Source organism: Drosophila pseudoobscura, chromosome 3, assembly GCF_009870125.1.
Source record: "Drosophila pseudoobscura strain MV-25-SWS-2005 chromosome 3, UCI_Dpse_MV25, whole genome shotgun sequence".
NCBI lineage: Eukaryota > Metazoa > Arthropoda > Insecta > Diptera > Drosophilidae > Drosophila > Drosophila pseudoobscura.
In genome coordinates, this window is record NC_046680.1 from 14,753,774 (window position 1) to 14,777,716 (window position 23,943).

The 23,943-nt window shown below is 49.2% G+C and overlaps 13 protein-coding genes across 14 annotated transcripts; 7 read left to right on the forward strand and 6 right to left on the reverse strand.

The window, feature by feature from the left end:
• Positions 1–630: 630 nt before the first annotated feature.
• On the reverse strand, positions 631–2,270 carry LOC4804725 (DNA-binding protein Rfx5). The gene has a single exon (XM_033378961.1). It carries the CDS (start codon positions 1,531–1,533, stop codon positions 712–714), a length of 822 nt encoding a protein of 273 aa, XP_033234852.1. The 5' UTR covers positions 1,534–2,270; the 3' UTR covers positions 631–711.
• A 100-nt stretch (positions 2,271–2,370) lies between these two features.
• On the reverse strand, positions 2,371–2,963 carry LOC4804726 (uncharacterized). The gene has a single exon (XM_001361205.4). The coding sequence runs from the start codon at positions 2,844–2,846 to the stop codon at positions 2,490–2,492; it is 357 nt and encodes a 118-aa protein (XP_001361242.1). The 5' UTR covers positions 2,847–2,963; the 3' UTR covers positions 2,371–2,489.
• Positions 2,964–4,108: 1,145 nt separating this feature from the next.
• Listericin (listericin) lies at positions 4,109–4,977 on the reverse strand. The gene has a single exon (XM_001361206.4). The coding sequence runs from the start codon at positions 4,623–4,625 to the stop codon at positions 4,170–4,172; it is 456 nt and encodes a 151-aa protein (XP_001361243.3). The 5' UTR covers positions 4,626–4,977; the 3' UTR covers positions 4,109–4,169.
• A 562-nt stretch (positions 4,978–5,539) lies between these two features.
• Positions 5,540–7,346, forward strand: LOC6898629 (prisilkin-39). The gene has a single exon (XM_002138598.2). The coding sequence runs from the start codon at positions 6,414–6,416 to the stop codon at positions 7,185–7,187; it is 774 nt and encodes a 257-aa protein (XP_002138634.2). The 5' UTR covers positions 5,540–6,413; the 3' UTR covers positions 7,188–7,346.
• Positions 7,347–7,450: 104 nt separating this feature from the next.
• LOC6898630 (protein FAM98B) lies at positions 7,451–7,867 on the forward strand. The gene has a single exon (XM_002138599.4). It carries the CDS (start codon positions 7,480–7,482, stop codon positions 7,789–7,791), a length of 312 nt encoding a protein of 103 aa, XP_002138635.3. The 5' UTR covers positions 7,451–7,479; the 3' UTR covers positions 7,792–7,867.
• Positions 7,868–7,987: 120 nt separating this feature from the next.
• LOC6898631 (uncharacterized protein F12A10.7-like) lies at positions 7,988–8,425 on the forward strand. Its single transcript, XM_002138600.3, has one exon. It carries the CDS (start codon positions 8,135–8,137, stop codon positions 8,354–8,356), a length of 222 nt encoding a protein of 73 aa, XP_002138636.2. The 5' UTR covers positions 7,988–8,134; the 3' UTR covers positions 8,357–8,425.
• A 2,046-nt stretch (positions 8,426–10,471) lies between these two features.
• On the forward strand, positions 10,472–10,995 carry LOC6898633 (glycine-rich RNA-binding protein 2-like). Its single transcript, XM_002138602.3, has one exon. It carries the CDS (start codon positions 10,551–10,553, stop codon positions 10,881–10,883), a length of 333 nt encoding a protein of 110 aa, XP_002138638.2. The 5' UTR covers positions 10,472–10,550; the 3' UTR covers positions 10,884–10,995.
• Positions 10,996–11,086: 91 nt separating this feature from the next.
• Positions 11,087–12,553, forward strand: Or47a (Odorant receptor 47a). Its single transcript, XM_001361207.4, has 4 exons — positions 11,087–11,460; positions 11,521–11,710; positions 11,763–12,378; positions 12,448–12,553. Exons 1-4 carry the CDS (start codon positions 11,151–11,153, stop codon positions 12,496–12,498), a joined length of 1,167 nt encoding a protein of 388 aa, XP_001361244.3. The 5' UTR covers positions 11,087–11,150; the 3' UTR covers positions 12,499–12,553.
• Cpr47Ea (Cuticular protein 47Ea) lies at positions 12,523–13,892 on the reverse strand. Its single transcript, XM_001361208.4, has 4 exons — positions 13,786–13,892; positions 13,225–13,406; positions 13,090–13,165; positions 12,523–13,009 (listed from the first exon to the last, which is right to left on the reverse strand). Exons 2-4 carry the CDS (start codon positions 13,401–13,403, stop codon positions 12,854–12,856), a joined length of 411 nt encoding a protein of 136 aa, XP_001361245.2. The 5' UTR covers positions 13,404–13,406; positions 13,786–13,892; the 3' UTR covers positions 12,523–12,853.
• A 2,117-nt stretch (positions 13,893–16,009) lies between these two features.
• Positions 16,010–16,922, forward strand: Cpr47Eb (Cuticular protein 47Eb). The gene has a single exon (XM_001361209.4). It carries the CDS (start codon positions 16,087–16,089, stop codon positions 16,789–16,791), a length of 705 nt encoding a protein of 234 aa, XP_001361246.2. The 5' UTR covers positions 16,010–16,086; the 3' UTR covers positions 16,792–16,922.
• A 357-nt stretch (positions 16,923–17,279) lies between these two features.
• On the forward strand, positions 17,280–19,430 carry LOC4804735 (mitochondrial sodium/calcium exchanger protein). 2 transcript variants are annotated; one of them, XM_001361211.4, is made up of 7 exons: positions 17,280–17,599; positions 17,654–18,057; positions 18,121–18,471; positions 18,537–18,655; positions 18,709–18,943; positions 18,997–19,067; positions 19,126–19,430. In XM_001361211.4, the coding sequence occupies exons 1-7, from the start codon at positions 17,340–17,342 to the stop codon at positions 19,324–19,326; spliced, it is 1,641 nt and encodes a 546-aa protein (XP_001361248.3). In that variant the 5' UTR covers positions 17,280–17,339; the 3' UTR covers positions 19,327–19,430. The 2 variants fall into 2 exon arrangements, with proteins under 2 accessions (XP_001361248.3, XP_033234085.1); XM_033378194.1 differs by lacking the exon at positions 18,709–18,943.
• A 334-nt stretch (positions 19,431–19,764) lies between these two features.
• Cpr47Ec (Cuticular protein 47Ec) lies at positions 19,765–20,391 on the reverse strand. The gene is made up of 2 exons (XM_001361213.4): positions 20,282–20,391; positions 19,765–20,217 (listed from the first exon to the last, which is right to left on the reverse strand). Exons 1-2 carry the CDS (start codon positions 20,291–20,293, stop codon positions 19,831–19,833), a joined length of 399 nt encoding a protein of 132 aa, XP_001361250.2. The 5' UTR covers positions 20,294–20,391; the 3' UTR covers positions 19,765–19,830.
• Positions 20,392–21,202: 811 nt separating this feature from the next.
• On the reverse strand, positions 21,203–22,121 carry Cpr47Ed (Cuticular protein 47Ed). Its single transcript, XM_033377582.1, has 2 exons — positions 22,110–22,121; positions 21,203–22,040 (listed from the first exon to the last, which is right to left on the reverse strand). Exons 1-2 carry the CDS (start codon positions 22,119–22,121, stop codon positions 21,732–21,734), a joined length of 321 nt encoding a protein of 106 aa, XP_033233473.1. The 3' UTR covers positions 21,203–21,731.
• Between the last annotated feature and the right edge of the window lie 1,822 nt (positions 22,122–23,943).

A 23,943-nucleotide genomic window follows, 5' to 3' on the forward strand; every position in this document is an offset into this window, starting at 1 on the left:
AAAGGCGCAGCGGGTGCGAATCAACGTGTTCCATTTCACTTTCAGCCAGAATGCATGACCGTTTGGCCCCGATGTCGCATAAGACGCAGTCGGTCCCGCACGAGTACTGGTTTCCCACTGGGGGAGAGAAGAGCCTTGCACTTGACACCTGCTGCTTAATTGGCGCACGCAAAGAGGTAACTCTGTTCGGGGTTCGCGGTGATATATGAGGAGTCATATGGCCACCAAACCCGTTTTCCTGTTCGCCGTTTGCCTACTTTCGAGTTGGAGTCCCAGACTCTGACGCTCATCCAGAGGATGGACTGATGAAAAGTGGGACAGAACATGGCATAAAAGCTGCAGCTGGCAGCCAGGCGCCTCCAGTTGCTGGCCAAAGTTCTGTCTAAGATGAGGAACCCACTGCTCTCGCTGCTACTCTTCCTGCCGCTGATGATCGTCCTCGTTGCAGCTGGACAAAGGATGAACCTGCGATTCGCGGATGGCTACCGCCTGCGCCTGGGCGGACTTCCTCCGCAGATCGTTGGCAAGGGTCAGTTTATCGCCAGTCGATCCCAAATTAATCTTAGACCACAACCCCAGAACCCGCCCCGTTGGATAACTAGAAAGAAGTACAAGTGACAAGGCAGTTCCTTCTGGTTAAATGCTCTTTTAATTGGCTAAATAAATAAAATAAATAAGCCCTTAAGTATATAGTGGAGTATGTGCCATCCCTTAGAAGGCGGGTGCATATCCTTGCATGTTCATGCGCTCCATGTAGCCTCCGGCGGGTGCATAGAGACCGGGCAGCTGGGGATTTTGATAGAATCCTTGGTTAGATCCTCCCAGTCCTTGGACATTGGCCATGTTCACGATGTTGTTCAGAGCCGAGAAGTTGTCCACCGATGGCTGGGGCACGAATCCGTTGGGCAGCTGGGGATTTGGATACGACATGGGATTGCCGTACATGAGCGCGGCAGGGCTTGAAGCGCCTGGATAGCTTCCAAAGCCGAAGCCAGGAGCTGTACCGAATCCAGGAGCTGGGCCAAAGCTAGGGGCTGCACTGAAGCCAGGACCTGTTCCAAAGCCCGGAGCTGCTCCAAAGCTAGGAGTTCCACCGAAACCAGGAGCTCCACCGAAGCTAGAAGCCGCGCCGAAACCAGGAGATGCTCCAACCATATTCGGGTCTGGATAGGCTGGATAATTGTTGGCTATGTTCGTCTGCAGGCCACTCAATCCATTCAGAGATCCCTGAGCGATGCCCGGGGCGTAGATCAGCCCCGGATAGTTGGGATACCGCACCAGCTGAGTACCGACTGCATTCAGGGCCATCTGATTCATCGGCAGGGACAGGCCCATACCCATCTGCATGGAGGTGGCTGCCGCCGGCGTAACATTGGCCACCATCTTCACATCCGCATCCGTGTTGGCTCCTGGGCCGCCCTTCAGTTGGCGCTGCTCGCGTCCGTGGTGATCCTCTAAAGGTTGAGCTTGAACGGTGCCCAGCAAGAGCAGGGAGAGCACCAGGAGGGATTTCTTCGCGATAAAGTTGGTCATTTTGGTAGCGATCTCGTTGGGTGACTGTTTGCTTCCGGCTCCCCGGTACGGCCTTTTATGCCGAGGCCGTGAGTCGTGAGACCTAGGGAAACTTTCTTTTGGCAATTATCCGCAGCGCTGCGTTGGTTTTCTTTTAAAGTGATGCTTTTTTTTATGTTTTTATGGCAGCAAAAGTCGAACACTGCGGCCCACAGATCATTTTGTCTTCGTTTTGTAATCTCTTTATAAACAATTCACACTTTTAGCCTAATACCGAAAGCAAATAAGGTGCGAAATGTCTCAGCGCTCCAGCGAAAGATCGCCTTGCAGAAAATTGCGCTTGCTTCGGTGGCGACGACTCGCCATGTGGTGAGTACATTCATTGTGTACATCCCAATCCACTCCACTCAGTATAGTAACGGTGGAATAGTCATCTTCCCCTGGGCGGACACTTCTCAAACGAGAACGGCGCGGCAACGGCGCTCCAAGTCTCAAGTTGCAAGTTTTCCATTATAGAAATAGGGAAGAAGGTACATTTCCGCATCAAATTAAGGAAAATGGGCGGGGTGGGGCTTACGGATGTGGAGCTAGAGAAGCTGTGGGTAGGAGTACAAATTTTTCTTGTTCCGCTCAAAAGTATGCTTTACTTTTTGTATATTTGGCATTGCGTACCATTTATGTAGCATTCATGAAGCATCGCCACTTCGTTTCAAGCCCGTGTACTATATAGACACATACTATATTCTTGAGGTGAATCGAAATCTGTATACATGAGAATACGTATGATACTAAATCCAATACGTCATCAGGGGACTCGACAGAGACTTGTTGTTGTTAACAATACAAGGCAAGGCTTAGTATTTTTTCAAAACGGTTTTAATAAATTAATAAATTATATTTTGTACAACTCATAAAGCTAGACCTGTGCAACTCCTCTACACTCTAAGTATTACAGTCGTTCTGTGCCGACAAGTCGTCTATTTGCCGTAGCTATCGGTGTAGGCGGCGCGTCTGGCATCGGCTCGATCCTTTCGGACCTCAAAGGAGTCATCGGACAGGCGGTGTGGTGGCCTGGCCACGGAATCATCCGAACGCCGTTGGGAGCCACCGTAGGCATTGCCGTAGACCTCGCTCTTGGGATAGCATATGAAGTAGTCGCCTCTGTAGTAATCCGCACTGGCTCGCTTCTGACGCACCGCCTCCCCGGTGAGATCTGTTGGTGAGAGGATGGCCGCTGTATCGCTGCTGCTGCTGATGGGTGCCCCTTGGGTCATGTTCAGACTGAAGATTAGGGCTATCACTGCGATCACGGAGAGGGAGAGCGTGCACTGCATATTGGATGTGTGTGTGTGTTGTTTTTTGATAGATTGGATTATCACTCTGTTTTGGATTTGGTTTATATTTGGATGGTCCGCTTGCCGTGGAGTTCCTTTGGGTTCTGTGTCTGGACTGGGGCGCGCTTTCCTTTTATACGTCCGATCTGACCGAGCATTATCCACTACGCGCTAATTATTATGACAGACTCAGGCAGCACTCGGCACCCAGTACCATTTTTTGATGACAGTAGTGGGACACTAATTTAATTTGCCGTGCATCTTTCCATTCAATTAGCATCGCCAGGTCGCACAACATTTCCGTCAGAGTCCAGCCTTTTTGGCCGGTTTTTCGGCGACAGTGACGACAGCACTAGGGGCTGATCAACGAGGGGGCGGCGTTTCAGATGTGAAGTTGCGTTCTGCGGTTTTGTTGTGGTAGGCACCGCTGATGAAATGAATCATTTCCTCTGGAGTTGGACTATTCCGAACAGAGTTTCCTCATCATTCGGCGAAATTCGTTAAGAAGCGACGAAACTATTTTGTAATCTTTTACCAACCCCCAACTAAGGCCTAAGTTCTGCTTATTTTTTGAGACCTTTCAGGCTCTATAAATCCGTCTGGGCGAGGCGTTAATTGAGTGCAATTACAGGAAAGTTTTGAACAAATATGAATCATGGTGACAGCGCGCGCCTGTTTCCACGGAAATGAATTCAACAATCGAGAGTGGAAAATATTTGCCTTTGCTAATTAGAAGTCCGTGATTCATAAGATCTTCCCTTTTCTTTGGGCCCTATCTCTGTGGCCCTACCCCAAGGCGGTTCGAGTACGCTTCTGGTGAAAGTCTGTGTCTGGAACTAACAAAAATAGGAATCCCAAGGTCTATTTACGGGTCTCCGGGTGAATGGAAACGATTGAAAATAGTTATTTTATTGACGTATCAATTAGTGATTGGCTCGAAAACAAGTTACATGGTTCCAGAAAAGTCCGCTTCTTACCATAACATTTCACAAGCGACTGCCAATTCACGGCTCAAACGATTAACAGCCGATACTTGGGTTCCAATCGAAACAAATGGGATTTATCTGGCATTCGAATCGATCTTCCGTACTGTGGAAGATTTTCGAACAGGAATAATATGATACCGATGGATTAGCGAGCGGCAACCGGTTCCAGCACCCAACGTAGTGTTCGCGTCGTAGTTCCCTAGTCAAGTGCGTAAGAGATGAGTCCCTCCGACGCCTCATCCAAATAGATCCCTTTCCCACCCAGAAAAACTGTTATTTTTTGTTGGTTTAATTTCGACTTTAATCTATTTTTAGCACAGTTCAGATCATTTGGCCATTACTTGCCATAGTATCCTCCGGAGCTGGAGGCAGAGGCTGAAGCCGAGGCAGATGCACTGCCATAACCACCACCGCCGCCTGGGTAGCCACCTCCATAGCCACCTGGATAACCACCTCCAAAGCCGCCTGGATAACCACCTCCAAAGCCACCGCCTGGATAACCACCTCCAAAGCCACCGCCGCCAAAGCCGCCTCTGCGATATCCACCGCCTCCTCCGCCGCAACAGAAACCGCCACCTCCTCTGCCCCCGAATCCACCAAAGCCGCCGCCAAAGTGACGGGCCGCTCGAATGCCGGCTCCCTCATCGTTCACGGGCTGGGCATCGGCGTCCTCCAGTGTAAGGCGCTGCTCTTCCAACGGATGACTATGGACCAGTGCCAGGGCCAGAGCGGCGACCAGTGCTATCAGCAGGAATTGTTTCATATTTGAGTCTTGAAATGCTTCTATTGCCATATCGGATGGGCACGGGGTCTTTTATAGTAAACAACAGCGGGGAGTCCCGCAAGCAGAACGACATCATCATCCTGCGAATTCGGGGCCAAGTATCATTAGTTACCGCCACTCGGCAATTATCTGGTTTTCGATGATTTCAGCAAAAGTGCCCGAGGTCAGTGGAATTCCCATGCCCGTCGATTGCTGCTTCCAGAACGAATCTCCCACCAAATAGAGAGACAATCAAAAAACATCGCCACTTCACAGCTTCATTCACCGAACAGGCCTCCAGAATGGGGGTTTACTTCTCCCGCTTAAAAAAACCAAACGTGTCGAAGTCCTCCATGTGATCACTGACCTGAAGAAAGTCAAAATATGCGCAGCAATTCAGCGGCTATCTACTACTGGAGCGGGTTTACTTTATAGCCATTTATATATATCGGAATCAGAATTGGCCGCTTTTGTTTCGCTAATAAGGTAAAGCACATTAATTACATGCCGAAACGAGGTGGTTCTGTTTAAAAAGTTTTTAAAATTGACGCAAGTGGAACTCGTTTCTTCTACGGGACACAATCCAGTGGATTCTCATTAAAAAAAATCTGGAAGAAAAGACTAACCGAAGCCTCAAATACCCTTGCAGGCCGTTCGTTTAAAGTCTCGCGGGATTTTCTTATTAAAGTACGGGATAGCCGATCAATGTAACATAGTTCTGAGATGCAGATTCCCCTAGAAAATACTTACGACATGATCAAAAGTGGCATTTCATTTAGATTGTGAATTAAAGGGTATAAACTCAAAGCTTTATGGGGTTATAAAAACATAAGAGAAAAAGTTTTGATCAAAACAAATCGTACATCACTTGGACAAAAGTAAACAGGTTAATCGGAGGAGGAGTACTGTGAAGGGAATCATGACAAGCTGCCGTCATCTTAGGCAAATTACAGCATCTTTCCTGTGATTGTAATTCCACGTGTATATGCGTATATATATGAGAATGTATGTTGTAGTTTCCCGTTTATATGTGAGTTGATTAATCGACTGTTTTGATAGACATTTCGCCAGACGTCGGGCCAGACAATCAAATTAAGATCCAGAGATTTCCATGTCTCGCAAAGTCTCCACAATTAGTGGATGTGTTATAATTCACGGCAGTCTGCGGGTGCATGGCAACACATGTGTATATGGGGGACGGGAGATCAAGCCATTTACCAGGTATATAAGATGATTCAGAACTGTCATTCATACGAGTAACTCATAGTTCATAGATCTGATAGTGGGATGCACCTTTAATGGGAGATTGCTTCCAATGAATAGTTACTTATTAGCTTTTGCTATTGACAATTTTAATTGCAAAGCAAACACAAAACTAAATTGGCTCTGCGAAAACGCCCCCAAAACTGGTAACAAAAACAAAAGCCGAAAAAAACCGAAAAACCCGCGGAAGTAAGCCATCGAGTTAACGGTGTGAAACAGATTTCTGACTTATTTGGCAAGGTCAATGGCGGGTGTGCCGATGACGATGCCCAAAGCAAAACGAATCCGTCTGCAGAAGATCGTTTGAGCGGAGCGTGGAAGCCATCTGGGGCAACCAGTTGATGACGTTTCGGCCAAGTGCGTGCAAAGTTCCGCTCGCTCGCGCGGGCTGCGGATTGTCATTTGGGGCCCGTGAAGGTCTGCAAGTTTTGCGGCAAACCAATTTGGAAATTTTGCCCAAGAACTTTTCCGCTATATAACTTATTTTGCTCTTCTGGCCAGTCTTCAGTTGGCTGTGGACTGGGCCACAGATTAGTTGCACCTTTTGGATACGGAATGAATCTTCACGCACGCTTGGCTCTGATGAGTCTCCTTCTCACTGCCGTCTTGGCGCAGAGGAGCGGAAAATCGAGATCGGATCGTCCCCAGGGACGTACCTTGGGTCTGTTGACGCCCCTCCTCCTAGGCATCGGGGGTGGATCCCTCTTTGACGTTCCCGTAGCGCCAGTGCCGCCACAGCGGCCCGTGGGTGGTGGTGCAGCAGCAGCTGGAGCCCAGTCGGATCAGTACTACGGCAGCAGTTATCCCAGCTACAACTATAGGCCCAGCTACAATCCGTACGCATATACGAGTAGCTATCCAGGCTACGGCTATGGCTATGGCTATCCCGGATTGGGTCTGGGATACGGCTCCAATTACTACCGGCCCAGCTACAACTTCGGTGGATATCAGCGACCCCAGCAATATACCGGAAACTACTACGGCTACAGGCCAAACTACAGCGGAGGAGGAGCAGTGGCCGCTGGCTATCCGTCGTATGGAAGCAGTGCAGCTGGAGTTTCTGCCACGCCCGCCTACACGCCCTCGGGATCAGCTTTGGGAGTGGCTGCTGGATCGGGAGTGGGAGCCGGAGCCGGAGTCGGAGCCGGAGTCGGGAGTCCACAGCTATCCACTGAACAGACGGCACAGCTGGCCGGACTCCTGGGCCAGGCCCTGGGCAGTAGTCTGCGCCCGTATCTGGCCAACGGAGGAGGAGCGGGCGGAGCAGCGGCAGCGGGCGGTGGTGGAAATTCACAAGCACTAGGCGGTCTGTTGGGCCTGCTCGGCTAGGCCATAAATTATTCAGTATTAACGATGCCCGATGGACAGATACGAGTATGGCGGGTCTTTCCATAAAGATCGCTTTGTTAAAACTTAGTGTAAGTCTCTGTTTTCTGCCTCTTCAGGTCCATGCAAATTAGTGTTAATAAACATTTTTATTAAGAATAATATGGTGTATGGGTCAGGGCTGAGACCGCAAATGTACTGCAAATACTTACACTTCAATTAGAAGTGCGCGAAGTGCAGGCGAGTATAAAAGGTGTCTGTGGCCTCCGGCTGTGGCACAGTTCCACTGGAGAGGATGGTCCGAATGCAGCTCATCTTAGTCTTTGCTCTCGCTGCCCTTCTGGGAGCGGCAATGGCCCGGCCGGACAATCAAGAGCCCATATCGGATGCCGTTCCCGCTGTGGCCTTATCGGATGTGGCCGATGTGGGTGGCCAGCATGCAGAGGAGGGCGAACGTCCGGCCCGTTGGCTCTGGGGCGGCTGGGGAGGAGGATGGGGCGGCGGATGGAATCGAGGTTGGGGCGGCGGATGGAATGGAGGTTGGGGCGGTGGATGGCGCGTTTCGTATCGCCCCTGGGGCTATGGCTATCGTAGCTATTGGTGGTAGCAAGCGCCGCAGCGTATTTGGATTTGGATGTATAATCGACCCACAACGCAAATAAAGCAATTCTCTCAATAACAAAGCTATTCGTGAAGCTTTCTACTGCGAATTAAATCAGTTCGAACGGCCATCGAAAGTCGTCATTTGTTTGTGCCGTCAGGATTTTAATCTACCATAAATGCGAAAATAGTCAACAATAACTGGATTAACAGATGTGTGTGCTCCAGGGACTGCTGGCCAAATAAAAGGCCGGTGCCTGGGCTCAACGATCAACAGTTGCTCGCAGCACAACGCACTCAATCATCCAGTGATTCTCCAAGAACAATCCTCAAAACAACAGCGACTCAGGATGCGTCTGATTCTTCTTGCACTCATCGGCTTCCTCTGCCTGGCCTTCGTCCATGGCCAAGATTTCGTGGACGGCGACGAACGGGTGAATCTCTTGGACGTGGCTGATCAGGGAGCCGCCCATGCCGTCAACGGTGATCGCGAGGCCCGCGGCTATGGTGGAGGTCACTACGGTGGTGGCGGTCGCTACGGTGGAGGGCGCGGAGGTCACTACGGCCGTTAAATCACGCATCGACTCCACACATTGCAATTTTGTATATACCCATAAATAAAATTATATTTTTAAATGAAATTTTAACAGAGTATAAATAATATCTTGTACTGACAATGTACATAGAAAATTGGCATAGGTGTCGCTAAGCATGGATGGAATTCCTCCAGATAATATCAACTCACAGCTAAATGTTCTTTTAAGAGTATACCTGCCACTTTTAGGGGTGTATTTAGAGATATGCCAATGGGATTCCAACAGATAGTCACCCTCACGAATGATTCACATTCAAGTAGGAGCTAATGAAAGTATAACAATTAGCAGCTAGGGTTTCATCGCACATTGCACGGCCTTGTCATTTCCTTGATAGCTGTCCGTAATCACAGCCATAACCCAGTCTAGACCGCCCGCAATTGTGTCCCGAACTTGCCTTAGGGCACTTCTGACACACTTCATGTTTCCACATCTGCAGTTACCTGTGAAGTAAAATACACTATATCAAATTATGAATACTAGGGATGCAATATTTTAAAGACTTACCGACCTGACGTAAATTGTCTTTAAATGCTGCCGTCGATGCTTTCGGTAGCAATCACCAGGATTTTCCACTGCCGTTATACACATATTAGGACCATTAGGGTGTAGTCTCCTTCCATAGTTTCGCGCTGAATGTACAAAAAGTTTGCAATGCGTTGGATGTCGTCGGGATCACGATGCCCTCTTTGAAAATTCGAAGATGGTCTTCGACAGTTGCTGATGTAAAATGAAACGATGTATTGCAAAAGAAATAAACCCAAGCCGTTGATAAAAAAAAAACGCCAACGGTCCTGATAGGAATGTCCCACCCTACCCCTCCGGCCGAACATTCTATGGTATTCATACCCATTTTAACACTTAAATATAATTCAGTAAAAGAAATGCAAATACTGTTTACATTTTTGGAGCTTCACCGTTATGCTTTGGGAACGGAGGGGCTGTTACAAATTTGGAAGAGTTGTGCTCCTATTCCAAAAATATTTAACTAAAAACAAACTTCACAATATTATTTTGCAGAGCTGTAGGTGTGTATCGAACCAAGAGAAATATTAGGGCTATTAGCGGTACGCCCATGTACGAGGGCTGTTCAATTGAGTTCTACGCAGAACAGATCTGCTAAAGCTCAACTCTAAGCTCTGTGACGGTGAACCGAGGGGCCTGTTTGCGTATTATCGTATCTCGCACGAGTTGCTGAAAGTTGTTAAATTATTGTTTGTATTTTGGACAATATACAACAAAAAACACTTTTAAGAGAACCTGTTCCAAATGCATAGGTTCAATGGCTTATACGTTCATAACTGTTTTCTTTTCTTAACTCTAGATCGAACTGTGAGGGAGCGTGCGCTCCACCCACATTTTTTCCGCTCACCATTTAACTCTCGTTTTCTTTCCCACTGGAGTGACCCTAATCAAAAGAGAGGAACACGAAACCCAACAACGGCGAGAACCGCAAGCCTGGAATAGACTGAGATGTGTACCCCACCCCAGCCAGGATCGCTTCCTTACAAAACGATTCGATCGTGGCATTCATTTAACAGTTAGAAGATCATTTCCATAAGAGTCCTTGTGAATTGGGAATTCAGTTTGCAAAGCAGCCAGTATTGATAAAATAGAGGGGAGGGCGATTACCTTAACATTTACCTTGTGCCAGATGATAGATCCCTGGGAAAAGCCATCAATCCAAACGGGTCTTACACAAAAAATTAGAGCGTATTTGAGCACCCATCAAGTGATCAATGCATCAACCTGACCACTTAGGAGCCGCACAAAAGATCCCAAAATGAGACATTAGCATTTGAAATGATTCAGTCAACGACAATAACGACGGGTGTAATAATCTTGTGGTGAAATATAGGTACACACAAACAGAACCCGGTCCAAAAAAAAGCCCCTGATCTGTCTGATGTCTATACCAAATATTCTCTCACAAATATACGAATGCACCTTGGATTGGGTTAGGCATTATACGAGTGCGAGTGCGAGTGCGAGTACCTCTACCAGAGTTGAGAACGTATTGATGCGTATTGGGTAAGAGAACAGGAACGACAGCTCATCCCATCGTTCGAAACAGCAGATAAAAGGCGCCTGGCCGAGAAGGCCGATCATCAGTTGCACTCCAGACTTCAAACTCCTCAATTGAATCGAGAAAATATCCAATAACTCGAAGAAGATGCGTCTAACACTGCTCGCCCTCATTGGCGTCCTGTGCCTTGCCTGCGCCTACGCCCTGGACAACCAGCAGGATGACAACCAAAATAACGAGCAAGTGATTGGCCTGCTGGACGTGGCCGATCAGGGATCTGCCCATGCCAACGAAGGCGACCGAGAGGCTAGGGGAGGCGGCTGGGGAGGGCGCGGATGGGGTGGCGGCTGGGGTGGCCGTGGAGGCGGCTGGGGTGGCCGTGGTGGCGGCTGGGGAGGGCGCGGATGGGGTGGCGGCTGGGGTGGCCGCGGAGGCGGCTGGGGTGGCCGCGGAGGCGGCTGGGGTGGCTGGGGCCGATAGGCCGGCACTGTCATACAAATGGATTGACAACCGACCACGCCTCTCCCATCGCCACATCAGGATGACACCTCCAGATGTTAGGGCGCCAATAAAGAACATTTAGCAAAGCAAATCACCAACCTGTTTCTCATTTACTATGCTCAAAGAGGTGTCAAAGTACTCAGATATCGTATAATCAGCTATGTCCAATGCACTGGGCGGTGCGTGCACATCCATAAAAGGACCCCATCGGAGGACCCTGGAGAGAGTACAGCTTGGAGTTGCAACATGTCGACAACGGAAAACTTTCTTCTGGTGCAGAAGGCCACCATCGCCATGCTTGGCTTTGATCTGTTCAGCGGATCTGGTGAGATGTGGAAATATCGGCACAGGTGCATCAACGTGTACTCCATTGCGACCATCTTTCCGTTCATCCTGGCGGCCGTGATTCATAACTTGAAGAACGTAATGCTGCTGGCGGACGCTATGGTGGCCCTGCTCATCACCATATTGGGCCTCTTCAAGTTCAGCATGATCATCTATCTGCGAAAAGACTTTTGGCGGATGATTGACACGTTTCGCCACCTGATGACCCATGGTGAGAGGAGGACAGGATGTGGTTGTGTTAGCCCCCACTGATACCAATCTGTCTGATTAGAGGGGGAACAGGGCGATGAGTACGCCCAGATCATAGTCACGGCCAACAAGCAGGATCAGCGGGTGTGCGGCATATTCCGGACTTGCTTCTTCTTGGCCTGGGCCCTGAACAGTGTCCTCCCCTTTGTGCGAATGGGTCTGAGCTACTGGCTGTCGGGACATGTCGAGCCAGAGCTACCCTTTCCCTGTCTGTATGTATCCTTTGGAACATGTGAGGACATTCATTCATTGCCTTTCCTGCAGCTTTCCGTGGGACATCCACAACAAACGCAACTACGCGCTGACCTTCTTGTGGTGTGCATTTGCCTCCACGGGTGTGGTCCTGCCAGCCGTCAGCCTGGACACCATTTTCTGCTCCTTCACGAGCAACCTGTGCGCCTTCTTCAAGATCGCCCAGTACAAGGTGCTGCGCTTCAAGAGCGAAACCCCCGAGGAGTCGCAGGCGAAGCTCAACAAGATCTTTGCGCTGTACCAGAAAAGCCTTGACATGTGCACGGAGCTGAACCACTGCTACGAGCCGATCATCTGCGCCCAGTTTTTCATTTCCTCGCTGCAGCTCTGCATGCTCGGCTACCTCTTCTCGATCACCTTCAGCCAGACGGAGGGCGTCTACTACGCCTCCTTCATTGCCACCATCATCATCCAGGCGTACATTTACTGCTGTTGCGGCGAGAACGTGAAGACGGAGAGCGCACTCTTCGAGTGGGCCATCTACGATAGTCCCTGGCACGAGAGCCTGGGCTCCGGTTTAGAATCCTCCTCCATCTGTCGTTCTCTACTGATCAGCATGATGCGGGCATCTCACGGATTCCGCATCACAGGCTACTTCTTTGAGGCCAACATGGAGGCGTTCTCATCGGTGAGCTAAGCGCTTTCCTCTTCTACAGATTTCCCTTTATTGATTGTCCTGATTGATTATCCCCTGCAGATTGTCCGCACCGCCATGTCATATATTACCATGCTACGCTCCTTCTCCTAGAAAGGATCGGATCACTGGATGCGATTATTGGCGCAATATTCGTTTTATTGCTGAGCTTGCGATTAACAATCGATTTTACATATCTTACAAAACATTACGTATCTCACACAGTTCGTAGAGCACTAAGTAGAATAGATTAGAGTTGGGATTGGAAGACTGTAGAAATGCACGAATGAAGCACGAAGGGAGGATGGTGTCTCAGCTGGAATGGAATGACGGGACGGTGGAAATGGATGCATGTACCTCTGATGAGCAGCTGCTCTCTCTCTCACTCTCTCGATCTCCTTATCTGTCCAATAGATTATCTTTCATCTCTGATTCAGAACTTGAAGAAAGAAGATTGAAGGTTGCTTGATTATTTGAAGAATCTGCCGGGAGCGGCGGCTGCGCGGACGGGAGGTGGGGTGGGTATGTGGGCGCCCTCGGCACGGTATCCGTTCTCATCAGCAATGTATGTGATGGTGTAGACCACGCCATCGGGTCCGGTGTAGGAGTACGAGCCCTGCATCACCTGTAGCCACACAAAGAGTTTAAATTGCTCCTCAAAGTATGCTGCGGAGGAATGGGGCCTCCACCCAAAAGTAGACTCACCTGAGCCTCCACTTGGGTGCCCGGATTCTTCAGGTAACCCGCCTCGTCAGCTCGGATTCCATTGCTCGTCTCGTAGCTGTCGAGGATCAGTAGAGTTTTAGCTACCACCGGAGATCTGTGAACGATTCCACTCACTTGTACTGATACGATCCATCCGGATTGAGGTCAAAGTTCTGCTTCAGTATCACAGCGTTGGCATCGAACGAGTTGGATCGCGGCGGAGGCAGACCGCGCTGGGGCTGGGCGTGGACGGCGCCCAGGCAGCAGAAGACCAGGGCCAGGGCAAGGCAGGAGGCGTGGGTGAGTGTCTGCATGACCTTTTGGGCCGAGAGGAAGAATGAAACGGGCGTCGGTTAAATAGAGTCATAACTGATGGTTCAGCATCGATGGAGTTGCCGGCGGCGGTCTGTGCCCGCTTTGAATGTCAAACTCGTTGCTATGCAATTAGTATATGATGCATCGATTGACTTTAGCGGATTTTGAAAGTTCTTCAAACATGATGATGCCGATGAAGGTCGTGGGAAAATTATCCATAAAAGGCACACGTTCCCCTTCTCTCTCGGATACGAGTGTCCAAGGATGCTCTGGGGATCTGGCTAGGATCTGTTTCACTTTGAGAGTACTTTTTCGTAAATCAGAGGATCCGGAGGATCTTCGCACAACACCAAGAATGGAATGGAACGATGGAAAACTCACTTCGAATTCGCGACTTGATTTCGATTACTGCGCTGGGGAGGCTCGTCAAAAGTGTTTTGACTTGAATGCAGTTGCCACAAACGTTTTTATACCAAAAAAGTGCACTCTCTGGGCCCGCAGTCGCTGCAGGCCAAGCGGAGGCAGTGGCAGTGGCAGAGCCAGATGCAGCGACGGCATCCGCAGCGACATGCAGTAGGAAGAGGAGCGAGCAGGTTGGGGGAGCAACAAACTGTGTTTGTTTGCCTGACAGCGGCAGAATCGGAAGAGCTGCTGCTGTTGCTGCTGGTACTGCTGCTGCTTTCAATGTACCACTCGGCGTATGCGCAACGCCCATTTGCATTTGAAACTCGTTGCGCATACGCGGTGTATGCCGAGATTGGTTCTCCACATCTACCCGGGCATTAATTTATGTGAATTAGCAATGCGAACTTCATTTGATTAAGGCCCCTCCGTCGGCTGCTGGATGCTCCGTTCGCCGCAATAATTCTCCAGCTCAAATATTAATTAAAAGATTACCGATGTTGCAATTGGATTCGTTTTGATGAATTGCCCATTTGGCCACTTGGGCACTCGGGCACTTGAGCACTGCGATTGCAATGCAGATCGGTAAAACATTTTGCGGCATTTCTATTGACATTTGAGTAGGTCGGTGGGGCGTGGTGGGGCGTGGCCAACTTGTCCATTTGAATGCATCGTTAAAGAGCATTATGTGGCTTTGTTTGCGGCTCTAGGATCTGGATATGTCTGATGTGTCTGCCCTTTGCCCAATCTGCTATCTCAATTTCGCTGACCAGGTCAAGCCGCCACTCCCTTGCACCAGTTACCACTTGGCCCCTTTTCTGATCCCCCTTTTCGAGCCTCTTTCCATTCGATTCCCGTTTTGCCGGCCGGCTGGCGTCTAGTGGCTTGGAAAAATGCAATTTTCGGCTTAAACTTTAAACTTTTGCAGCGTGTAGGAAATGTCAGTTGCAATTCATAAAAATTACAGCAATAACTGCTGCAAACTGCAAACTGAAACAGCTCCAGCTTCAGCTACAGCTCCGGAGCTGAGCCACTGCAACAAAGATGATCACGAAACATGATGAACATCGCCCGAGATTACACCCTACGCCCCTTGCCCGCCACTCACCTCCGCACCACACCACCCCACATACCGGCTGCTGTTGGCGTCGGTGTGGATTTTCCTTTTCGTACGTTTTCCATGTTACTTGGCCAATTTCGCGGTTGCCCGCGTTTTGCTGTGGCCTTCGCTACGTTGAAACTGCAGTGGATGCCGGATTCCAAGTCGAAGCCACAGTCGAAGTCTGAGGCAGGGTCTGGCCGAGAGGTGAGTGTCTTTGGTTTAGTGGATTTTTGTACATTTGACATACATCATTGACAATCCCCTGCCAATGTGTCTATGCCAAATGGTAGATGGGATTACTCATCGTTTATGTTTTTCATCACACTCGCCAGTTTCCCGTGTGATGACTGACGACTGATGCATCTGCATCGCATGCGGGCGCTTCATGCCGATCCAATCTGAGCGCATTTTAAGTGCACCTAAAGTGCATCTTAATTTATGCCCCTTTGTCTTGTCGGATCACAATGCTACCCGATTCTACCCTCTATGCTAATCGAGTGCAGTTTCCTAAACATTCGCAATCAATCAGAGATACAAAGATACTCTCAGGTACTCAGATACTGTGAGACGCGACTGAGTTGTTCAACTAGTGAGATATTCGGGCATTCCAGCTGATGGATTGTCTTCCAGCAACACTTAGGTGGTTTTTAAGCTCCGAGCAAACTTGTTTGTGACGTGTTCAGGCGCTGCTTCTGAAGACGATGAGAAATGAACCTGCCCAAGCAGCAATTTCGGCCCGGAATATTGGCGCACACACTCACACAAATCATTCGATGTTAAGTGGATTATTCGATCGCAGAAATCGCACTCATTACAGGGCTCTCATCCGTTCCGTTGTGACCTTTAGCTCTCCTCGAGCTCTTTCTCTTGTCTCGTTGTTGAATCATAAATATGCAAATCCCATCGCTGTGGCTGTGAGTGTTTTATTAAATCACATTCTGGCCGCTTCCATAGAATTTCTTTGGTGTTTTTTCCAACATGATTCGTTTTGTTTTTTTTTTTGTATTTTGGCGATGGTGACGGAATGGCGTAATGGAGTGGAAGATGCTAATTCGCAGCTGCTGCGCACATTTAACTCCGATATAAAAGCCTCACCTGGCGATGTAGTAGGCCAAGTCGAAAGCCAGTCCCTGCCAGGAACACACGCACCACAAACACCCAGAACTCTCACTCCAGAAATGCTGAAGATCACCATCTGTTTGTTGGCCTTGGCCGCCGGAGCGTGGGGCGCCAGCATTGGTGGCCAGGTGGTGAGCAGCACCACCGAGAAGCGCGAAATTGTGCCACTGCTGAGGTTCGAGACGGAGAAGAACCCGGACGGCTCCTTCCACTTCGAATACGAGGGCGGCGACCAGTCGTACCGCCAGGAGCAGGGACAACTCCAGAATGCCGGCACCGAGGATGAGGCTTTGGAGGTCTCTGGCTCGTATCGCTACATTGATGCCGAGGGCAACACTGTGGAGGTTCACTACACGGCGGGCAGGAACGGCTTCGTGCCCATTGGCACCATCATTCCCAAGGAGATCACAGCTGTGGCCCAGGCTGCCGCCGATCTTCCAAACATCTCCGAAGAGGAGGAGCTCAGGCTGAAGCATCGCAAGGCCCGTTCCCAGGAGGCTGTTGTTGAGAAGGAGTCTGCTGTTGAGAAGAAGGCTGTGGTGGAGAAGGATCAAGTGCTCGCTGAATCTAAGCTTCTGCCCGTAGTGGTAGAGAAGGAGGCTGTGTCGGAGAAGAAGTCTGTGGTGGAGAAAGAGGCTGTAGCTGAAAAGAAGGATCAATTGCCCGCTGATTCCCAAGTTGTGCCCGTGCAGGTCGTTCTCGACGCCCAGCCCAAGTCCGAGCCAGAGGCGGAGCCCAAGAAGGCTGAGACCAAGACTGCCTAAGACCTCATAGAGGTCATTAGGATTAGTCCTCCTAGATTATACTGACTTTAAGTATTGTTACATTTAATCGCGAAATTTGAGCGCTTTAATTTAACTGTCTAGCAATAAAATGATTCCCAATCTCAACGAAACCGAACTCGAAACTATTAAGAAGAAGCAACAGCAACAACAGCTGCATGCCAATTGAGGATTGGAATGTACTCAAAAGAAGAGTTTATATTCCGCATATAAATGCTATGCTTAAATGTGGCTATACTTAGTGCTAATTTAAGCAGTAATCAAAAAGAGGCAAGCGATCTTTCGGATAACAGGGAATACGCAACACGAACAATGGAATCTGATATGTGAGAAAGTTAGAGCATGTGGCAATGGATTTGTGTTTCCTATGAGTAGAGAGGGTGCAAGATTCCATTACTACTGTATCATGTAGGTCGATCTTTAAGGGAGAACACCCTGTTAGATGATATTTTATTCAGTATGATATCAGATAGTAGGCACTGCCGATTGCGTGTAAATTTTCTCCCCAAATATCTATCATCAAATCAAAGATGGTCATTGATGTTTGGACACGCAGTTTGCAACATCACGATGCATGCAACAAGGTGAACCATCTGCCAGAGCCGCAGCGCTGCAGATTCGTAAGGGACACTGCGGACTGCAGGGATAATATGTACCTGATCAACTACCTCACGTGGCACTACTGTCACGTGGACTCGCGGAACATGTTCAACGCCTTTTGGAGTATGCTGGCCATGACCGTCTTTGCCAGCTACATCTTCTGGATGATGCAGATATCCGTGGGGGCATAGTAAGCACCCTTCAAAGAAGCGATATTGAGCAGCAGCTAATGATTCTCCGCCAGCTTCTGTCCCACCCTCAAGGTACTGGCGGACACCTTTAGAATGAACGAGAACGTGGCTGGGGTGACGCTGCTAACAATAGCCAATGGGTCGTCGGATCTGTTTACGGCTGTGGCCGGGATGCTGGTCTTCTCGAAGTGGGGCTTCCTCGTGTCCATGACCCAGTCACTGTTCCAGCACACATTCGTGGCTGGCATGGTGATACTCACACGCCCCTTTTACGTGGAGCCGTGCTACTTTCTGAGGGACTTTGGCTTTCTCTTCCTAAACACAGCCTTCATGGACTTCATACACAAGCGGGAGTCGGGCATCACAAAACTGGGAGCCATTCCCGGAGCTCTCATCTACTTGGTCCATGTTTTTGTGGCCGTCATAGATCAGAGACTGCTGACGGCTCGCGTTCATCGTAGGCATCCTTGAGCTCCCATAAGATTTCTGATTCTCATTACATATTTTGGATATCCTCCAGATCTGCAGAAAATTGAGGACAGCGAACAGCAGGCGGAGCAACTGGAGGAGCTCAAGAGGCAAACGGAGCTGGGTGTCCACCGCGAGAGGATCGATCGCAGTGCATCCCGTGGAAGTGCAAACAGGCATCTCTTCCAGCAGTTCTGGGAATCGCTCTTCAGGTTCGACAAGGACAAATTCCGGCGCGGGTCCTTCGGAGTCCGCTTCTACCTGCTCGTCAAGGAACCCATGGAAATGCTGCTCCGCCTGCTGGTCCCAGTAGTCGACGTGGAGAGGCCCAATCACGGCTGGTCCAAGCTGCTCTGCTGCTTGCAGTTCATCATCGCCCCCACCTACATCTTCTTTATATTGCGTGAGTGAGGCTTCTCCTGCCATCCGATCGATCCGGCTCCAACGATCCCATCCCTCCTCTTGCAGTGAAAGATGTCTCCCTTTTGGGCACGGCCGCCTACATAATGACCTTCTACATAATGCTACCCTTGGGCTGCCTCATCTTCTGGCGCACTCGCACTGACACCACTCCAAAATTCTTCAGGGTAAGATTTTTGATTGAGATCCTCGTGTAATCTGTAATCTTCTTGAACCATAGTTCACGGCCATCCTGGGCTTAATTGCCGTCATCTTTCTGATATTTTTCCTCACCTCCGAGGTGATGGCGATGTTCTTCACCATCGGCACCATCTGGCACTTGAGCCAGTCCTTTGTCATGGCCACCGCGATCTGCTGGGCAATCAACGCTGGCGATCTTGTGGCCAGCATAACGCTAGCACGTCAGGGATTTCCTCGCATGGCATATGCGGCCACCTTCTCCTCGCCAGTGTTTGGTGAGTCTATATCTGTATTTTTATTGAAAAGTTCCCAAAATCTTTACTCGTAGGAACCTTTGTCAATCTGGCTCTGCCCCTGGCCCTGGAGACGACCGTGCGCTCCGTGGGAAATGCATTTACAGTACGATCTTGAGCCCATCTCAATGCAAACTGATTATTTACAGTAACTTTTATGGCAGGCGGAAGAGGGCAGCTATGGGGAGACTGCCTGCATCTTCGTGGAGGTGGGCCTGGTCTTCACTCTGATGTCCGCTCTGACCACCAACTTCCAGATGCGGCGCGCCTGTGGCATGCTCCTCGTGGCCTACTATCTGTTCTTCCTGGCATATCTGCTGCTGCTCGAGACCGATGTGATCCATGCGTATGGCGTGGATGATTAGAGAGAGGCGGCGAGAGACTTCCCATAGATCCATCAAATATGCAAATTCTCCCCCAGATGATTTATGCCTCATTAAATGGTAGATTCGATTCTTTTGGGGCTTAATTTCCTCTTGTCTTTTGTCTAATGGACTCTACGAGTATGCTATGTAATGAGGTACGGTACCCAAAACAGCTGCTTCATCTGTGCCCCCGGGCTGTCCAGAGCAAGCCGCACTGTACCCCGCAAAAGTGGACAAACGTGTGGTTAATCATACGGAATCACTGTGGTTGCGACTGGGTCTGTTTTCAAGGTCCCTCGAGGCGACGAGGGGCGATGCGGTGAATTTCTCATCAGCCAAAACTAAAGCCTAAGCAAACACCACGATGATATGCAAAGCAGGAGGAGATTATGAAGACACAAACAGAGTCTCGAGAGTGTATTTCTTCGATCAATTTCATAATTTCTTCTTTTTGGTAATTTATTTGGATTTTTATTTATACTCGTAGATACATACGATACAAAACTACGCCTCCTGCAATGCCTTTGGTTTCAGTTCGGGCTCTTTGGGCAGATCCTTGGCCGCCTCGGCCACAGCTGTGATCTCCGGATTGATGATGGAGCCGTAGGGCACGAAACCATTCTTGCCCGCTGTGTAGTGGACCTCCACCTCCTGGCCATCTTCATTGATGTACTTGTAGGAGCCCTTCACCTCCAACGCCTCATCTTCGGTGTCCTTGTCCACGACGCTGGCCTCCTCCTGGCGGCTGGTTCCGTCCGCCGTCGAGTACTGGGAATTGTAGGACCCATCGGCGAACTTGTTGGTCTCCGCGCTGAGGATCTCAATCACTTCGCGCTCCACGGGCAGGGCATGGCCGCAGGCCACCACCACAGCTAGGACGAGCAGAGGGAGCTATGGGGGGATGAAAGAAATAATCATCTCCTCATCCCATCCTCGATTCGGCTAATCCACTTACGAATTTGTACATTATGACGGAGCAGGCACTAGAGTGGAGCAGAAAGCGAGAGTTTGAGCGCGTGTGAGCACGAAATGGATCAGCCAGTTCGCTTTTATACTCCCGACTACCCAAATCCCGACATAGATACACAATCGAATACTACAACACATATTTCGGTTATCATCCAGCCGGGGCTCTTTTCACTTAAACATGCCAAACATGTTTGCATCGCATCCCGTTTTATGTGGACGCCGCTACGTCCGAAAACTTCCAATTGTCTGTGGCTTCAAATGTCAGGGTCGGCACTGGGTCAGTATTCACCAGAAATGTGTCAATCAGATCTGCTCCGCTCTGCTCTGCTCTCTGAGTCTGAGTCAGATCTGGGTGATGACGCCGGCGATTGATGACACCGATCAGGGGCTCCATTAGCGGCCTCTGCAGCTGACTGCATAACTTACACGGCTTCACCCACTCGCGAGGTGTCGCGATTAATCAATCGCACCTTGCCTCGATTCACGGCGGGAGCACACAGTACCAAGCCTAGAAATGTTTTCATTTGCCATGTAAAATGTCAGCATTGTTGCAGTTTATATTATGATCTGTGCACTGAGACGAAATGAACGGGAATATACTCGTACTTGCGAAATCGATGAGAGATCATTATCAGAGAAACGGCAATCCCAAGTCAAGCAAATACTCTCCAGATTCCAGATGAAAGGTCTGGCCTAGTCTTAAATTAAAAATGTATTTTTAATTAATTTTAATCGTATTTAAAGATCTATATTTAAAGATTGCCAAATTCCTAAGGCCAGCTTGTGCAATTCGTTTCTAGATATGGTTTTTCCCACAGTGTGTGCAAGGCATGTGTCTAGGGTGTAGTCCCCTAGCCGAGGGCAATCTTATCGAGCAACCACAGATCATGATCATCATAACTCTCCCTGCGACGATCATCTTCCAGCTAACAAATGATTTGAATTAGAATTTTGATGCGGCGCATAAAGCACTTCCATTTGCATTGCGCTATTAATTCAATAAGCAGAAAATTGTAGAATCATCAGGAGTTCCGGGGCCCATTATAAACGATCGTGTTGGTTTCGTCATTAATTTGATAGGGTGATAAATACAGATTCATTTGCCCAACGACGACACCGACATTTGGTTCGACGAAAGGGCAACCATGGCCTGCAGTGGGAGACTCTGCTGCTGGCCCCGGCAATTGCCACAATTTATAAATCTGACAGCTTAACTAATTTCGAAAATCTCCCGATCGGCGCTGTGCAAATTAAATATCCCCTCGATCTCGATGGGCAACATTTCCAGCTCCACAGCTGCTGGAGCGGACCCGAATGGATGACAGGCACTCCTTGTCGATCTTGTGCTGCTTCTGTAATTGTGTGGCTAGCATTTCGAGGAATGTGTGCCCCGTCACAGCTAATGGTTATGCTCCAACACATGGCTCTATAAAGGTTTATTTATATGTAGCTTCTCTCTTCGTTTTTCGAGCTTCTATATGGAAGCCACGCGGCACAAAGCCGTTCTTGTCGGCCATATAGCTGACCTCCACTTTCTGGCCGCTGTCGTCGAGGTAACGATACACACCAGAGACCTCCAGATCATCCTCCCTGACGATGCCCACCTCCTCCCGGTAGTTGCCGTTGGCCGCCTCGTAGGCAAAGAAGTAGGACCCATCGCTCTGCTGTTCGGCTATAGATTTAACGATTCCAATCGAGACACTCTCCGCTGGCCAGCAGCAGCAGCAGCAGGCGAAAATCAGCCACTAGAGAGATGTTTATTTGGTTATTTGGTAGAGGAAAATGTCTATTCATGAGCTGCTGGTTCTGCTTACCAATGCGAACATGATTTATGCTAATACTGGGCGCGGACAAAAGATTCTGCGCATTTTATAGCACTTGGAAGTCGGCTGTGGCCAGCCAGCCAGCCATCAGCAGCCGACCATTTCTTTGGTTATGCAATCGCTGCTGATAATGATGGCATTTTGAGGTCAGTAGAAAGTAGCAGCAGGAGAAAGAGAGTTTGTTGAACCGTAGACCGGCTGCAGATTTGCAATTCAAATGATTCAGATCCGATCAGAAGAGAAGTGTGGCCCCCCCACCAGTAAACTGTCATGTTTACAATGCAGATACGATCGTGTGGGGGCCGCTTGGATCGGAGTCGAGAGGTGCAGCAGCAGCAGCAGCACTTGCAGGCAGCTAATAAAATTTGTCAAATTTGGCTGCGACTGCGCTGTGGCATGCCCCCGCAAGCGAAAGGTGCAGAAATGGTAACGGCTGAGTGACTGCAAATCGTTCCGTTCTTCCACCAACTGACTTCCATGCAAATTCCGAACCAAAAGTCGGACTCCGAGATGGAGCTGTTGGCTCTCCATTACAGCTGTTACAGTGGGTGGGCACCTGGCACTGCGGCAGTGTGGCAGTGTGGCACTGTGGCACCGCCACTGAGAAGCGACTAACATTTATGCCAAAACGGCAAGACAAAAAGAATTCAATAATAATTTCCAGCAATTTCGCAACGCCAGAAGTTGGATTTTTGGCATTTGCCTTGGCCCGCCCAGTTCCAGATTCAGTTTCAGTTTCAGTTTCAGTTTCAGTTGGATATTCAGTTTGCGGCTCTTGGCTCTCGGGCCCAACGTGTTAATAAATTGATTCTCAGCTGCAGTCTCGCCCATTCAGCATGGAAATCCAATAACTTTCTGGCATTACACTGTTGCACAAATAGAAACCCATTAATGCAAAGATGCAACGAAGCCAACGAGGTCGTAATTTAGAGCGGCGACACATTAACCTTTAGAGAGTCGCAGTCGCAGCTACTCGAGCCGGAACCAGAAGCCAACCAGCCAACGAGATCTGCAGTCGCATTACGCACAGCCCCGGGCCCCAGTCTCAGCCTCAGCCTCGGCGTCAAAGAGAATCAATTAGCTGCGCTGGCAGCCATAATTTCTGACTAACCTGGCCTAATGCAATTACACAGAAATGTCAAGCGCGTTCTCTTCTCTTCAACCCCATCTTTGCCGCAAAAAACACCACAATTTTCGGTGCCTGTGGACCATTAATAATCCTCGCAGTCGCTGTCCAAATTGGAGTTACACTCGAATGAAGAGTCGTGGGAGGAGTGTCGTGTCCGTCCCGTCTTGAATGTAGTTTGCTCATCGAGCCACATTGTGCGCTTGTCTCGAATTTCTGCATAAATTTCGGGCGGGGGGAGCAACTTTTATGTGTCTCTCTGGGGCTCTTCCAGTTTCGTGAATTATTCAAATGGCAGATCCATCTCGCCAATGTTGTGAAATGTGGGGCAGCATGTTTATAATTAATATTGATCACCCCATTTGGAACATCTAGCAAGTCAACAGCAATTTCACTCCACCACCTCGATATCCCTTTCAATATCCAGACCATCGTGATGGGAAAAGTTTGGATGCATCCCACTTAATCTCGTCGTTGACTCTACATTTACCCCTGATACTTAGTCAGTATGGCTCCCCTCCAACAGAGGGGAGGATACAATACCAGAAGTATATGAGAAAACTAAAAACGCAGATTTATAGAAAATAGCCATGTCTACCAGATTGCCGAATCTAGATGAGATCAGACTATAATTATAGCCAGAGGGAACAAATGAAGTGGCTACACAACGGCGTACACGCGCTTACTCATTCTCCCTTT

Coding starts and splice junctions, on each gene's coding strand:
- Or47a (XM_001361207.4), top strand. CDS start 11,151: ATGTCGACAACGGAAAACTTTCTTCTGGTGCAGAAGGCCACCATCGCC. Junction 11,461..11,520: donor TCGCCACCTGATGACCCATG/GTGAGAGGAGGA, acceptor CTGTCTGATTAG/AGGGGGAACAGGGCGATGAG. Junction 11,711..11,762: donor GAGCTACCCTTTCCCTGTCT/GTATGTATCCTT, acceptor CCTTTCCTGCAG/CTTTCCGTGGGACATCCACA.
- LOC6898630 (XM_002138599.4), top strand. CDS start 7,480: ATGGTCCGAATGCAGCTCATCTTAGTCTTTGCTCTCGCTGCCCTTCTG.
- Cpr47Ea (XM_001361208.4), bottom strand. CDS start 13,403: ATGCAGACACTCACCCACGCCTCCTGCCTTGCCCTGGCCCTGGTCTTC. Junction 13,166..13,224: donor GATGGATCGTATCAGTACAA/GTGAGTGGAATC, acceptor GATCCTCGACAG/CTACGAGACGAGCAATGGAA. Junction 13,010..13,089: donor GCACCCAAGTGGAGGCTCAG/GTGAGTCTACTT, acceptor GTGTGGCTACAG/GTGATGCAGGGCTCGTACTC.
- LOC4804725 (XM_033378961.1), bottom strand. CDS start 1,533: ATGACCAACTTTATCGCGAAGAAATCCCTCCTGGTGCTCTCCCTGCTC.
- Cpr47Eb (XM_001361209.4), top strand. CDS start 16,087: ATGCTGAAGATCACCATCTGTTTGTTGGCCTTGGCCGCCGGAGCGTGG.
- LOC6898629 (XM_002138598.2), top strand. CDS start 6,414: ATGAATCTTCACGCACGCTTGGCTCTGATGAGTCTCCTTCTCACTGCC.
- LOC6898633 (XM_002138602.3), top strand. CDS start 10,551: ATGCGTCTAACACTGCTCGCCCTCATTGGCGTCCTGTGCCTTGCCTGC.
- LOC4804735 (XM_001361211.4), top strand. CDS start 17,340: ATGGTCATTGATGTTTGGACACGCAGTTTGCAACATCACGATGCATGC. Junction 17,600..17,653: donor CAGATATCCGTGGGGGCATA/GTAAGCACCCTT, acceptor ATTCTCCGCCAG/CTTCTGTCCCACCCTCAAGG. Junction 18,944..18,996: donor CTTCTCCTCGCCAGTGTTTG/GTGAGTCTATAT, acceptor CTTTACTCGTAG/GAACCTTTGTCAATCTGGCT.
- Listericin (XM_001361206.4), bottom strand. CDS start 4,625: ATGGCAATAGAAGCATTTCAAGACTCAAATATGAAACAATTCCTGCTG.
- LOC6898631 (XM_002138600.3), top strand. CDS start 8,135: ATGCGTCTGATTCTTCTTGCACTCATCGGCTTCCTCTGCCTGGCCTTC.
- LOC4804726 (XM_001361205.4), bottom strand. CDS start 2,846: ATGCAGTGCACGCTCTCCCTCTCCGTGATCGCAGTGATAGCCCTAATC.